The sequence below is a fragment of the Telopea speciosissima genome, chromosome 7 (assembly GCF_018873765.1).
Source record: "Telopea speciosissima isolate NSW1024214 ecotype Mountain lineage chromosome 7, Tspe_v1, whole genome shotgun sequence".
Taxonomy (NCBI): domain Eukaryota; kingdom Viridiplantae; phylum Streptophyta; class Magnoliopsida; order Proteales; family Proteaceae; genus Telopea; species Telopea speciosissima.
The window spans coordinates 43,021,225-43,036,639 of record NC_057922.1 but is presented as its reverse complement, the minus strand read 5'-3'; the positions used below and the strand labels follow the sequence as shown (position 1 = coordinate 43,036,639).

At 44.6% G+C, this 15,415-nt stretch overlaps 1 protein-coding gene across 1 annotated transcript; it reads right to left on the bottom strand.

The window, feature by feature from the left end:
- Window positions 1-11,975: 11,975 nt before the first annotated feature.
- LOC122670015 (late embryogenesis abundant protein Lea5-D-like) lies at window positions 11,976-12,944 on the bottom strand. The gene is made up of 2 exons (XM_043866950.1): window positions 12,842-12,944; window positions 11,976-12,216 (listed from the first exon to the last, which is right to left on the bottom strand). Exons 1-2 carry the CDS (start codon window positions 12,910-12,912, stop codon window positions 11,988-11,990), a joined length of 300 nt encoding a protein of 99 aa, XP_043722885.1. The 5' UTR covers window positions 12,913-12,944; the 3' UTR covers window positions 11,976-11,987.
- Window positions 12,945-15,415: the final 2,471 nt, after the last annotated feature.

The window sequence follows — 15,415 nt, the reverse complement described above, 5'->3', positions numbered from 1 at the left end:
ATTTCAATGGAAGAGAAAGGAAAAATAGAATGCGCTATCAGTCTTAGTTGACATTGTAAATTTTCGAAGTGGAGGAAGGAAGAAAGTTCCATAAATGATGGAGAGAGAAAAGAGATAGTGGAGAGTTCCAACTTCCAACTTTAGTTATTAATGGGTAAACTGTTTTTTTTTTTTTTTTCTGGTAGAAATTAATGGGCAAACTAGAACGACCCATAAAACTATAACTCATTGAAATTCAAGCCAATAAAACGGCATTATAATAAATCTCCAAAATAATACGTAGGAATATTGCAATTAGAGTTGGTGCGATATCCATCGAAAGGGTCTTTCACCACTCTGGAGCTACTTTACCATATTTTGAATTTAATAGTTTCAATAACACCCCTAAGAGCAACAACATAACTAGAAGTGCCCCTAGTTTCAAAGAGATGACAGGTTATTCAAATGTCATTTGATGGTCAGAGTTGAATTAAAAGTTTAAGTAATACTAATTTTAGGCATGGTGGTGTTGGTGATAGAAATCCCAAACACTCACACGCAGGGATACGCACGTGGTGCGAATAGTGCGGGCATGCCAGAACCTTTGCGCAGGTTCGAACGAGGTCGAGAATAGCCTAATCTGACTCCTTACCAAGCTAGTAGGTTTCCCTTCTGCCTGAGTAGCTCTAAGGTCTTTCGGGTTAAGCCAACAACTACGGACTACAACCCGAACTGCTATTGTTCAAATTGAAAGGAAAGAACTTTGAGACACAAACAACAATAAATTGAAATAGTAAATGCATTAATCAATTATACCAGATACAAGTGTGAGCTTCGTGCGTACACCCCTGTTGTCCTTAGTATGTGACCGTACATCCCCTTCAGCCTCAAATGACAACAAGAAAAGTAATAAAGAAAGCTGAACAAAACAAGTAAAGACAAAACGTAAAGGGAATAAAACAAATGCTGGTTGTCAAGTGTGTTTTTGTGTGTCCCCTCAACGGATAAGCCCTCTTCCTTATATAAGATAGGCCTTGGCAGTTATCAGTCCGTGCAATTGCTCCCTCTAAGGCCATCCTCTTCGGTCCATATCTCCCAGGCTCCAATCAAGTGTTGCCACACAAGCCACCAGCCCTGCTCTTCCTCCAACTGCTGTAGCAGAGGTGGGACCCACCTTCGCTCCTCTCTACTCATGCCCCTCACGAAACGTGGTCCTGCTCATTACGCCGCCTGCGCCTCTGACACGTGGGCCACCCCTTGTAACCGTTGGGGTCCACGGTACCCCTCCTGCGTTTTGGCCCAATCGACGGGTTCTCAACCCTGGCCCTTATCAAGCCCAGCCTGGCGAGAACCAGGTGGTTTGGGCCACAAACAATGCCCCTCCAAACCTTCCTGAGCGATGCCACGTGGCCCAAGCTCAGAGGAGGTTGTGGCCGAAGCGGCAGTCATCTCCTAGCTGATCCATCGCGCGCAAAACCCTTTCACCGCTTCATCTTCTCGGGCCGTTAGGGTTTTGAATTTCAAACCCCCGCCATAATGATGGCACAAGTTCCAGCCTTTCATTAAGAACCCCTACTGATTACCGAGGGTTCCTCAACGGAATCCCTTTCGCCTGGCCCTTCTTACTTCCACGGCCCTTCATCCATCTTCTTCCCCATTCTCTTCCTCTCATCTCTGCTCAGCTCCATTCCCTGATGCCATGGCCAAGAAAAAAGAACCAGCGGCGGTAGAAGAAGCAGGGGACCTCCTGGAGCGGAAGCGCTCGCTCTTGCCCTTCTCAGTCCTAATCGAGGTACAAATCCCTTACTCTGAACCCTCTATGTTTAGATTAGGCCCGGCCTTTGCTTCATAACCCCATGGCTTGTCCAACTTCCCAAAATTTGAGCGGGAACAGCTGCTCGCCCAAACACCGGACCCCATGCAACTCAAGGATAGGGCCTTTGCATGCCTATGGTCCCACTACCTTCCGAACTGGAAAACCTGGGTCGATAGAGTGGTCTGTGACCACTCTGAGCTGCTGATCAAACTCGACGCCCTTCACGCCATCCAGCTCTCAACCACCTCTGCTCCTCTCGACCGTCCCCTGCTCTAGGCTGTGCTCCAATTCTGGTCATGGTCCACAAACACTTTCCATTTTCGCTTTGGACTGGCAACCCCAACCCTTTTGGATGTCGGAGCCCTCATCGGCCTGAAGGCCGAAGGTGAAGAGTTCAATGGCTCCTCCCCTGGCTTGATCGATGACAATGAGGTTGAGATATAGCACGACCTCGAGTTTACCAAGTCTGCCAGTTACAGCTTCTACCTACGGGCCTATCGGGAGATCAACCCGTAGCTTTGTTTCCCCTAAAGAGCTCACAGCTTTCTTCCTGTTCTAGATTTGATGTTATGTTGCCTGCATTCGGTCCAACATGATTTCAAAGACCTATCTTCGTTTGGCCAATGCCCTGGGGCAAGGCCGCGTGGTTGATCTGGCCTCTTTTGCCCTGGCTGCCATCTTTCGGGGTTGCAACGACATCACCGAGTTTGATTTTGACTACAGCGGCGGCCCGTTCTGGCTCCTCCAGATGTGGCTCCGCGCTCATTTTACTGAATTGTACGTCGTGCCCTCGCCACTTCCAGTCTGCTCTGTGGCTGGTTATCTGTTTGCATCGTCCCCTCATCATGACCTGAAGACCCTATGAGAATACTACGACTTCTTCTCTTCTTTTGAGCCCGACCCAAGTGGCACTTTCTTCCTTCCCTACCGGACTGGAGAGGCCATCCTTGAGTGGCTCTCGTTAGCAATTGATTGTCCTACCTCTAAACCAGCCCTGTGGGGTAAGTTCCTAGTCTACCAGGACCTCCATGTCGGAGTTACTTTAGAGCCGTCAAGTAACAACACCTGTGGCTTCGAAATGTACAATCCCCATTTCTGCGCGCACCAATTCGACCTCCGTCCGGCAATTCCCTATCCCAACTACTACTCTATCACGGACTGCGGGCTGGACAGGATGATCTACTCGAATGTGCCCGACATTCTCCATGCATCGGCCATGAATGCTTTAGTCCTCTCATAGTTCGAGTTGCAATTCTTCTTCAAGGAGCGCACAACGACCGAGGATTTCACGGCCTAGTGGGATACATACTTCAAGTCCCTTCTCCCACTTCGGTCTTGCCACAAAAGCAGCAAGCGCCCTCCTTCATCTTCAGGCACCACCAGTCATCAGATCGCTGCCCTGAAGCGGAAGAAAGCATCAGTCTCCAAGCAAGCTGCTGGTAAGCATTAACCTTCCCTTCTCGTTCTGCTACCTTATCTATCCTTTGCTAACCGTTCCTTCTGTGACCTCAGGCAAATCTTCAGTTCGGCCCACGTCCTCTGCCCAGTCAACCCGAAGTGATTACGGGTCTACACCAGAAGACGATGAAGAGTCTGAAGACGAACCCTCTCCGGTGAGTAAGAGGCCAAAAAGTATCAGCCCAATAAAGTCTACCCAACGCCAAGCCTCCCTGCCAAGTGTGTTTCAATGAAGTCAGCCCGCAAGCATCAGGCCTCATGCCTCCACCGCAGCATCTCCCTCGGTCACCTCCCACTCAGTAGAAGACCACACCCGGTCCAGTGCCCGCCTGAAGCAGGTTGTCACCGTGAAGTCTCCTCAGGTTGTTACTAGCTCTTCGGAATCTGGATCCTCTTCTCATTCAAACGGCGTCTCCGAGAGTGGTTCTGAAGAGGAAGAAGAAGAAGAGATCGGCATTGAGGCGCCTGGTACCTATGATGTGGTCAAGCCCAGCGGGTCCAAGACCCCAGTCCATAATCCAACTCCTCCATCTCCTCCAAGTCATGTCGTTCCTGTAGTGACCCCTATGGTACGTGTGTCCTAGCCTCAACGCTTGTCTCCTCGTCTCGCTAGTACTGACTCATCTTCCTTTTCAGGTCATGAGCCTAGAAACTCTTCAAGCTAACCTGAGTTCCTCCGATGACGAAAAAGAGACCGGCGATGCCCCAAGTCTTGGACTCGTTTCTACCCAGGTGACCGAGGCGAAAGCACTCATGCACTCTTTCCTGCAGTCACCCTTTCGTGAGGCCGTGGGCGCCGGCAACCTGACATTTATTGCCGAGGCTGCTCCGTACGTTGTTGTTACTGCCAAATCTCACCGTCCCAGTCAAAGAGTGGTTAGACGGGGCCGTTGCTTTCATGTTTGATATGACCACCTCAGCCCCCCTTGCTCTCCAAAACGCCTAGAAATACGAGGCCCTTCTCAAGGAGAGTGACGCCATGGACGAGAGCTTACAGAAACTACAGGACGACCTCCAGGCGACTGTGGACGAGGTGAAAGGAGGACTGGACCGGCTGGCCCAAATGGACCAAGACATAGCAGGCTTGGAAGCCCAGATTGCGACTCTACAGTCTGATAGGGCTACCTTGGACCAGGAGGTTAAACAGAAGCTTCTTAGCTCCCAGGCCGTGTCCGCGAAGGCCACCTCTGCCAAAGCCCAAGTCAAGCAGCTCAAAGCACTAAGGCCAAGCCGTGAGGCCAACTTGACCGTAGCTAACGAGCGCCTAACAGTGATGGAAAAGAAATGGAATGAGCTCCGCGAAACCATCCCCCAAGACTTTCTTTAAGTGGGCCTGCGTGCCTCCCCCCCCCCTTTTGTTGGAAGAACAGTGATCCTTGGTTTATTTTCCTGCCTTTGTCGTATTCGGCCTTCTTAGGCTGTATTTGGACTTTCTTTAGGAGTAAAGCCTGCTTTCCTTTAATTCACAGCCTCACTCCCACGGTGTGACTCCCTTGTCTCGTTCACCCCAAATCCCAGATCGTGGGATAAAAAGCCTTAAGGAACTTGCCGTTGATAGGCATGATCTAGATGCATCCTTCCAAGTCACGCAGCCTATAGGCTCCACCCCGGAGCACCTGACAGACCGTAAAGGGTCCCTCCCACGTTGGGGACCACTTGCCCAGTCTGGAGTCCTTCGCTCCAACCGGGAGTATGGCCTTCAGGACGATGTCCCCTTCCTGGAAGTGCTTCGGGCATATCCTTTTGTTGTAGACGGCTGCAACTTTCCTCTTCTAAACCTGCATTTTGTCCAGCGTGGCCAAGCGCTCCTCTTCCAGGTCATCAAGTTCAGCCATCATGGCCTCGCTGTAGGCTGTTGGCGTAAGTCTCTACGGAAAGCCACTCGTGCTGATCTCACGCTAACTTCCACGGGTAACACTGTGTCGTGGTTGTATGTCAACGCAAAGGGCGTAGTGGCCGTGCTGGTCCGCTATGACATCCTGAATGCCCACAATACCTCAGAAAGCATGTTTGCCCATCTTCGTGGGTTGTCATCCACAACCTTCGCTAAACAACCCTTAAGAATCTTGTTACTCGCCTCGGCCTAACCGTTGCCTTGTGCATAGTACGGGGTGGAATGGGTGAATGTTATTCCTAACTCACCTGCAAATGTCACCACATCATCCCCAACGAAAATGCTTCCGTTGTCGCACGTGACAGTCTCTAGAAGCCCAAACCTATGAATGATGTGACTCTTGAGGAACTGGATGACCTCGGCCTAACTGACTCCCTTCATTGGCACGGCCTCAACCCACTTGGTAAAATAATCCGTGGCCATGATAATGAAGCAATGCCCGCGCGTAGCTGGTGGGGTAATCTTCCCTATGAGGTCCATAGCCCATGCCCCGAATGGCCATGGCTTGACCACTGGATTAAACTCCGTTGTTGGTAACCGTTGTATTGGTCCATGGGTCTGACATGCCCAACACCCCTTGGCGTACTTGACACAGTCTGTCGTCATAGTTGGCCAGTAATACCCATGGCGCCGAATTAACCATCTCATCTTAGGACCAGCCTGGTGCGCTCCACAGATGCCTTCGTGGACTTCGGCCATGACCAGCGTTGCTTCATTCAAGCTGATGCATTTGAGCAACAGATCGTCCTTCCCCTTTTTGTAAAGGTCTTCCCCAATCAATACGTACTCCGTGGCCCTGTCTCTGATCCTTCGGTCAAACCCTGGCCCAGGGTTACTCAAGTATTAGACGATCGGTGTTCTCCAATCAAGCTGAGTGTCTTCGACGTGGTTGACCTCTAGGCAGCTGCCTCCACAGACCGTGGACCTTGCCTGCCTTTTGATGATGATGGTTTTTTCTGTATTTCCTTCTGACAGACCGATTCCAGATGCCGCCTGTGCTAACCCGTTTGCGGCCTGATTCCTTGATCGTGGGACAAGACGAACCACTACGTTCTGGAATCCTTCGACCAGCTTCTTGGCCTGCGCAAGATAGTCCACCAAGTGCTCACTCTCACACCGATATTCTCCGACCAGCTGCTTAATCACCAGCCATAAGTCTTCGATGATCTCCACAGTGACGGTCCTAAGGCCCAGAAGCAAACCCAGCCCTAGTATGAGAGACTCGTATTCGGCCTGGTTGTTTGAACAAGGGAAGTCGAGCCAAAAAGCTACTTGCGTCTCTGTTCCTTCTGGTGACCGTAAGACAACCCCTGCCCCAACGACCTGCTCGGTCTTGGACCGATCGAAGAAAAGTTTTCATGTCGTTAGTCCAACAAGCTAGCTCCATCACCTCCCTAGCGGTCTCCATGGGAGGATGATCTGCAAGGAAGTCTGCCAACGCCTGTCCCTTGACTGCTTTCTGAGGGACGTACTGGAGGGCAAACTCAGTGAGGGCGAGAGTCCACTTTCTAACCCTCCCCCTAGAAATTGGGCGCTGTAAGTACCGTGGTCCTCGGGACGAGGGTTTCTCAGCCTCTTGGCGACAAAGATTGGCTTCGATGAATAACGGCATATCGTTCTGATATATCATCATGGGGATTGGGATCATGCTTTATAAAGAAATGGAGTCGCCACCGAGGGTTAGGGCCTAGGGCCCATTAAGTGTAGCCCCATCCGGGGTTAGCGGAAAGGGCTACGTGATTTCATATAGTCTGGTCAGAGATTCAGGGTAAGTAGTCAGGTTACGAGGGTGGGAAAGTGTTAAGCACCCACCTCCCCCGGATAAACCGGTCTTTCTACTAGATGCTGGTTTTCGAATATTCTCCCTTGATAATATATCCTATACTAACATGTAAGGCTAAGTTATGATACACTATTCTTGACAAAGAAAGAAAAAATCATTTATTATGTACACTAAACGAGTTGCTTTAATTGTCTACATTATGCCAAAAATACTGAGAGGGAAAGAGACAGATCCCTGTCTAGAAATATAAGAAATGAATGAAAACGCACCGAGGGTGAAATATGTGATGTCCCACTGCTCAGGTGGAGACGGACGATCGGCTTGTCTCTCTCTTGTCGAACAGAATGAGGCTATATGAGATGAGTTTTGTCACTCAGACTTCGGACAGAGTAACCGCTATATAAGAGATTCTTGTTATCTGTATACAGATAGAATAACGATTGTGAAGGGGGTTTTTCGTTATCCGTACACTGACGGGATAACAATACCTAAGAGCAAAATCGCTCTATGTTTGGATGGGTAACCGAAGGATCTACCCACGTTGAAGAACTCCACTCACTCACATACTCATGAGGGAAAGACGGGGGGAAAAGAGGGTGAAAAGGGGGCAAAACAACCCCTGGAGGGTCTCCTTACCCGAGAAAAGCTTCATAAATGAGGGAGGGGGACCCTCACCCTTAGCCGGATAAGCCCTCCACGGCGTCGTGGGGGACTTTTCCACGGCACCGTGGGTGACATCAGCAAGCTGATGTCACACCCCTTCATGGCGCCGTAGAAATCAAGTACACATCCCCACGGTGCCGTGGGAAGGAGCCCACGGCGCTGTGGGGGCGCAGTGCCAAAATGTGTTGGTGATAGAAATCCCAAACACTCACACGCGGGGATACGCACGTGGTACGAATAGTGCGGGCGTGCTAGAACCTTTGCGCAGGTTCGAACGAGGCCGAGAACAGCCTAATCTGACTCATTACCAGGCTAGTAGGTTTCCCTCCTGCCTGAGTAGCTCTAAGGTCTTTCGGGTCAAGCCAACAACTACGGACTACAGCCCGAATTGCTATTGTTCAAATTGAAAGGAAAGAACTTTAAGACACAAACAACAATAAACTGAAATAGTAAATGCATTAATCAATCATACCAGATACAAGTGTGAGCTTCGTGCGTACACCCCTGTTGCCCTTAGTATGTGACCGTACATCCCCTTCAGCCTCAAATGACAACAAGAAAAGTAATAAAGAAAGCAGAACAAAACAAGTAAAGACAAAACGTAAAGGGAATAAAACAAATGCTGGTTGTCAAGTGTGTTTTTGTGTGTCCCCTCAACGGATAAGCCCCCTTCCTTATATAAGATAGGCCTGGGCAGTTATCAGTCCGTGCAATTGCCCCCTCTAGGGCCATCCTCTTCGGTCCATATCTCCCAGGCTCCAATCAAGTGTTGCCACGCAAGCCACCAGCCCTGCTCTTCCTCCAACTGCTACAGCTGTGGTGGGACCCACCTTCGCTCCTCTCTACTCATGCCCCTCGCGAAACGCGGTCCTGCTCATTACGCCGCCTGAGCCTCTGACACGTGGGCCACCCCCTGTAACCGTTGGGGTCCATGGTACCCCTCCTGCGTTTTGGCCCAATCGACAGGTTCTCAGCCCTGGCCCTTATCAAGCCCAGCTTGGCCAGAACCAGGTGGTTTGGGCCGCAAACAGGTGGTCATAAACAACAGCAACACACACAATTGTGAATGAAACATATGTATAGAAACTAGAAATACATGAAACAAAACAAACATATACACAAGAGACGAGAGATCTACGTGGTTCGGCAATATTATTTTTGTACACGGAGTGATATCCAATCCTGGATTAAAAACGAGAGAAGTGATTCAATACAATCTTTGCGATGTGATTCCTAAACACAACCACCCTTGCATCCTTTTCTCCTCTATCATTCTTTCTACCTTGGCTTCTTACTAGTCCTTGTTGTACCCATCTCTACACGCATTGTACCCCTTCAACTCTCACTACTGCCTATGATAAACATCTCTCTCCTCTTGGAAGACTCCTCTCTCTTGAAAGATTCCGCTCGAGACTATCTCTTGGAATACAATACTCCATCATGTTGAAAGACTCCAAATCATTTTCCACTCCATTGGAACTTGTTTCAATTCCAATTACAAAACTCTAATGGGCAACTCCATTAGTCCATTGACCTAAATCCATCCAACCGGTCTAAATAAAACACAAATCCAACAATCTCTTCCTTATTTATCTATTACCATAGTCACTTTGAAGACTAGTTGAAAACCTTATGCTCACATTCAATGGTCTGAATAAAAAAACACAAATTATCAAAATAAATAAATAAATAAAAATAAAAAAAAACACAAACTCCAACAAATATGTGAAAGTATCGAAATAATTTCATTGAGTCATTCAGTCTAAATGCTAAATGAAGAATATAAGCCAGATGACAGACAGTTATTTTAGGATCCAGATCCTCTACTATCGAGCTGTTCGGCAGGACCATGCTGCCCAGACACAGTGAGATGTGCAATGATCGCCTTACCCTCACTCGGGCAAGGCACTCGGGCAGAGGTAAGGCGATCATTGCACGCCTCGCCATGTCTAGGCAGCACGATCCTGTCGGGCAGCTCAATAGCAGAGGATCCAAATTCCATCATTTGCAGTTTTTTTTTTTTTTTTCTAAAAATGCAAGTCATATCATTTTTAGTTGGAACTATCAACTCCATTACAAGGTTATGTGTGTGGCCACAATGTTGACCCAATTTTTGGATTCAACAGTACTGCAGCCAAATGGGAAAAGGTAAATATGACATGGCTTTGTTGAATGGTATCCAATGTGTAAGGATAGTTGGACATCTACCCAACTAAGAATAATACATTATAGATAGCTAGGGATAATGAAAAACCGACTTGAACTTCCATCCATTATTGGTTACTGGTTAGGTTTTTGTCTATAAAGAGTTTGGGCCCACTTTGAGTATAAAGTATCTCTCCTGAATTCCGTCATCGTATGCCTTTTGGAGCCAAAAGCTACATTAGAAACCCCCATGAAAGTAGAAGATAACCTTTGTCCATACTATTTTAAGCTATCCTTTCCTATCTTATACCATCATTGTTTACATGTCTAGCACTGATATTTTAATTAATACAAGTGTCTTGTTTGTAGGAATATGATGGTGGCTTACTCATTTCTTCCATTACCGAACTTCACCACTAATCCATAAGCCAGAAAAAGTTCTCTATTCCCAAATTAGGAAAAGTGTAAAAACCAAACAAAATGATTCTTTTTTGTTTGCAATTACATATGTTGTAGCAAGAATGTTTCTGCTACAAGGCTAGCAGCCAAGTAAATGGAATAATTTACTTTCACGTTGCATAGTTGTGGATTGCATGGATCAAGATACCGATATCATATTGGCTGTATTGGGTGATATGTGTCAATATCACTGTTATGGATCAAGAATATCGACTAAAAGGTGATGTGATTTCTGGAATTAGGTTTATCTTCTACAGCAGATCTTGTGGCACGGCACCAGAGCTTACCATATGGACGAGTTCCTATTTGGACAATGTACGTAGATCAAGCTGAAAATCTTGAACATGGTGCACATGTGATGGACATGAGGATTTGTTAATTTTGAATCTCGATTTTTAGCTTGATCCGCGTCGTTCAAACTGGAGCTAGTCCATGTGACAAACTTTGATGCCGCGCCACAAGATCTGTAGCACACCCTTTGGACAATTGTTTTGATTCTGTATCAATATCAACGGTGACCGATATTGTCACCTCCTATAACTTTGGTAGCCTGAGGTTTCAATCTAAATCAAGATATGAAGGGGTCTCCATTGTAGAAGGGAGAAATGGACCCTAACACCAATTTAATATGATTTTTTTTTTAATCCAAAAAAAATATGATTTTTATAATGGTGGTTACCTAACAAACCCCCCCCCCCCCCCAAAAAAAAAATTCTGAATAAGAAAAAATTGTTAAGTAATTAATAAAAATCCAAAATCAAATAAAGCCAAGTGACTCAGAAAGTTAAAAACGTGATCCTTCATTGCCGTGTGATTACGTTATTACATCAAAACATTTTTTAATTTAGCAATGGTTATATGGGAATATGGGACTACCACATTTTTATTCAGAATTGACATTTCTAAGAACATAGCAGGTGGCAACAATCTTATGATTATATTCTCTTTACTATTGAATCTTTGATGGTCGACCGCTTGACTAGTCGTTAGAGTCCAATTATAAGGAGGTTGTTCAAATCAAATCGAATTTATTTATTGAAACTTTGACGGATTACATTATTTTGTGAAAATTATTTATAATAAATTATTTGATTTTAGCTTTTAAAAAAAAAAAAAGATTATTCAATTGAAAAATCTGATCAATTAAAAATTTTGATTTATATATTAAATAAATAATATTCTTTTAAATATTCAATATTTTTTGATGTGGGGTGATTGAAGAAGGATTTTGTTTACACAAAGCCATTTCAACTTTGATCTTTATCTAATACTGTAAATCAAATCGAATCTTATGTTTTAATCGAAACTATATCGTTTAGAGATTATTGAAGTGTATGGAGATTTTATGTAGATGACATGATCAAATTAGAAACCTATCTACGATCAAAACTTATGACACTTTAGGGTTGATTATGATCAAACCGGTCCGGCACATTGGAAGCTACTCAACAAGCCAACTCAAACCTGGGTTGGCTTTACCCTTTCTTATTAGAGTTGTATAAAGGAATCTCTCTCTAGACCCCACACGTTAGGTATCATAATTCTTTCATCCCCTAACGTATCCTTAATTCAAATTAAATTATTTCAAGCACTTTTTCCTCTTTTATCACGAAACCTATAAACAAATCTGAGCTGTTAACAATAAATTCCATAAATCTTCTTTTAATTTCATAAATTAGAGGGAACGAACAAATTACAAAAATGATAAAAAAGAGTAAAGGCATCTAGATTTTCTTTCATTTCCCCCTCAAGAGAGGAGACATTCTTCATAGATTCATTCTTAGTCTCATCTAGTGTTGCTTAGTCTTGTTGTTCAAAAGCATCTCCCGAAGCTCAGCCACGTCCATCTCAGCCCCACAATTCTGCGGTCGGTAGTAACCGGTCACTGGATCTGGTGCCCAAGAATTAGTTTCAGATGCTTCTTTCATGGCTACTCTCTCTTCTCCACTTTTCAGCAGACCGCTCCTTCCTCTCACCACGCTCGACGAAATAGCCTGTGATGCTACAGCATAACCTCGTCTGCTCATCCATAAATCAGAACATACAAATTTTAATTAATTAATTACTTAACTAAATGCATATCAATTAACCTACATGAAATTGAAATAACTGGCCTGCTCGTCCATAAATCAAAACACACAAATTTTAATTAATTAATTACTTAACTAAATGCATATCAATTAACCTACATGAAATTGAAATAACAACTAGGTGGGTGGTTCAAAGAGAGCGAGGATTGAGGAAAGGAGTCGAAAAGAAACAATCAAACCCCGGATTTTACGGAACCAAATGCGGTGAGCACCGCACAGCCGCCCCGAAAATGGTGAAAAATATATATTAAAACAGAGATAGATTCTAATTTCTAGGGATACGATTTTCCGTCTAATTCTTTCGTTTATCATTCGAGCTTGAAACCTGTAGAACGCGAGTTCCAGCAGTAGCTCGCTCTATGCCTCATCTCCCTTACAATTTCTTGGACAACTAAGATCGCCAAAAGGGTTTTAGAATAGGGTAAATGAAGGAAGGATTAAAAACACAAGAGAAGTTCCACCAAGCGGCAGAAATGGCAAAACAAACAAGGAAATGAACCTAAAAGGAAAACGAAAGTTAGATCCAGAGTTATTTCTTTGATTTAGTCTTTTACCTGTTGATTGATACTGAGATAGAATCGACGAGAGAAGAAACAAGATTTGCGTTACAAAGAAAGCGAGCCATTTCCGATGATCGAATGAGAATGATGGAAGCGATTGTTTTACTCCGACCGACTGCAGAAAGATCTTAAAAACACTTATTTTCTGATAGTAAGAAAAGAAAACTAGAAACCCTTCTGCAGTAGCGGAGAAAACTAATTTCGCCGCACTCTTTCTTCTCTCTGGAAACGCTGTTATGCTTTGAGAGCAAGGGCAAGCTCTGTTTATATAGAGGGAGAGGAGGCTTCGTGAGTCGTGACTCGTGACCTTCGCGTGAAGTTCCCCTAAAAAGGTGTTAACGACGCACCAGGACCGCGAAACAGAGAGAGAGAGAGAGAGGGTTACAGCCTTTAGATGAAATGAATGGGTCAGAGAGTGGTCCGTTCTAGGCTCTTTCTTTTTGAGAGTCTAGCTTGACTCCGCCACGTGGTTAAGGGAGTCTTGCTTGAGTCGGCCACGTGGTCGTCGACACAAGGGAGACTTGTTCCATTTGAGTCTGAACTCTGAAGAACAATTTGGAATTGGAATAAAAGTAGACCAACCACTTATTCCAGCCCAACTATAATTGAAAGGGTCATTTCAGTATCAAATACAATCTATCTTCCTTGTTTTTTCTTCTTAGAAGGTGCTATGGTCAATGCCTTTTTTCCTTTTTCCACTGGGGTGGCAATTGGATTTGACAATTGACATACCTAGTGATTATTGTGGCCATTTTGGAAGTTGAAAAAAAACAAGAATCATTTGAATTAATCACATGCTAAATTTGTGTGGGCCAAGTTAAAAACGCTTATTTTTTTGGGGGAAGGGGGTGGTAGTGGATTAAAATCCTCTGTGCAGTGCGGGCCTAAGGAAAATCCATTGAAGGAATTAGAATCATCTTTCATGATCATATGGGCTCCCAAATTTGATTGGAGAAGCGATGGCAATTAAGGTGCCCCCATGAAAAGGCGGAAATGCCTACTCTGATTATGTTTTCGTGTGCATCCACATTGCTGATTGCCCTCTCTCCTCGCATCCACAGAGACCACACCCTCCCCCCCATGGAGAACTCTTCCTCTTTAAAGAATTACACCTAACACTTTGTAGATTAATATCAATACAGCCCCCAAGCAATATATTATTCCAAATATGAAAAAAGGAAAAGGTTCTTTTTTTGTTTTGATGAGAAAAATAAATATATAACCTAAAAAGAGGAAAACACAAGAGAGTTAGAGTTCAGGGCCTTTATGGCCATATTAGAAGCAATGTCATAACAGAAAGGGTCCCCTATCCTACTAACTTTAAGTCCAAGTCCTAGACTGTAGAACTGATATATAGAAGATCTTGATGGAGATGCCATGACCAAGGATTAGTAATTAGAGATGGAAGAAGATCGATCTATTGATTCGCACGCCATACTTCTTTCATTTTAGGTCCTAAAAAAGGAAAAGATTCTTGAGCCATTGAGGTAGGGTACATTAGTACCTTGTGTCTATTTATCTCCTCCTCACATTAAAGTGCCCTCCTATGTACTTATTGGTGTGCTCCCTTTGCTACTAGCTCAAAGGATCCTTTCCCATAAGAAAATAATCAAATATTATCTTACTTGTTACTCTCTCTCTCTCTCTCTCTCTCTCTCTCTCTCTCTCTCTCTCTTAATGAAGTATAATTGAAGCCTTTTTTTTTATAAAAAATACAATTTTTTTAAGCCGATAGTGTAGAAAAAAATTTACGCACCCAATGGCAATGTGGAAAATGATATCTTCCATATGATTTGTTGACGTAATTGAATGAATCTACATTCCAACTAGGCGTTCTTCTTATTTATTTATTAATTTATTTATTTTCCTTTTTCAAATTTCCAACATTGGATTTGGTGCAGCTTCTTCGGACTTGGGAGCCAAAACTCTTTTTTTTCATTAAAGAAAAATTTATTGATGAAAACTTCTAGGGAGACAAGTACATGAAATATCAAAGGGAAGTAACAACAAAGAGAGGGAGGGGGCATGGTTCCAAAAGCTGAAAACTGGAGTTAGAAGACCATAAGAGGCCATTGGCATCCGCTACAAAATTGCCTTCACACAATGAGTGGATGAGAACCACTTGATCTAGAAGGGTTGCCAATTTAAGACAGTCTACAATAATGTGAGTGATGCCCCATGGGGGTTGAAGCATTGATCCCATTGATGCAGTTTATTACCATCAGGTTATCGCTCTCTATGATGATCGATTTTTTTGTATCCTAGTTGGATTGGCACTAGCAATGTCTGCCGAATTGTCAGAGCCTATGCAACAATAGAGTAAGTATGAGTGTATGACCGGCACCAATTGTGGATCCAAATAGAAACTGACCAATGTAATCTCTCCCTACTCTTCCTATGTCCGATGGTTCAGGATTCCCATGACTTGCACCATCAACATTGATTTTAACAAAGTCCATAAGGGATGTCTTCCAGCATATCTGCTTAGGTGTTTGGTTGTTTTGCCCTCCGTCTCTTGTTGTGGCGAATTCCTTAGCAAGAGCCTGGATTTGTAAGCTGTTGGGTTGA

Coding starts and splice junctions, on each gene's coding strand:
- LOC122670015 (XM_043866950.1), bottom strand. CDS start 12,912: ATGGCTCGCTTTCTTTGTAACGCAAATCTTGTTTCTTCTCTCGTCGAT. Junction 12,217..12,841: donor ATCTCAGTATCAATCAACAG/GTAAAAGACTAA, acceptor ATGGATGAGCAG/ACGAGGTTATGCTGTAGCAT.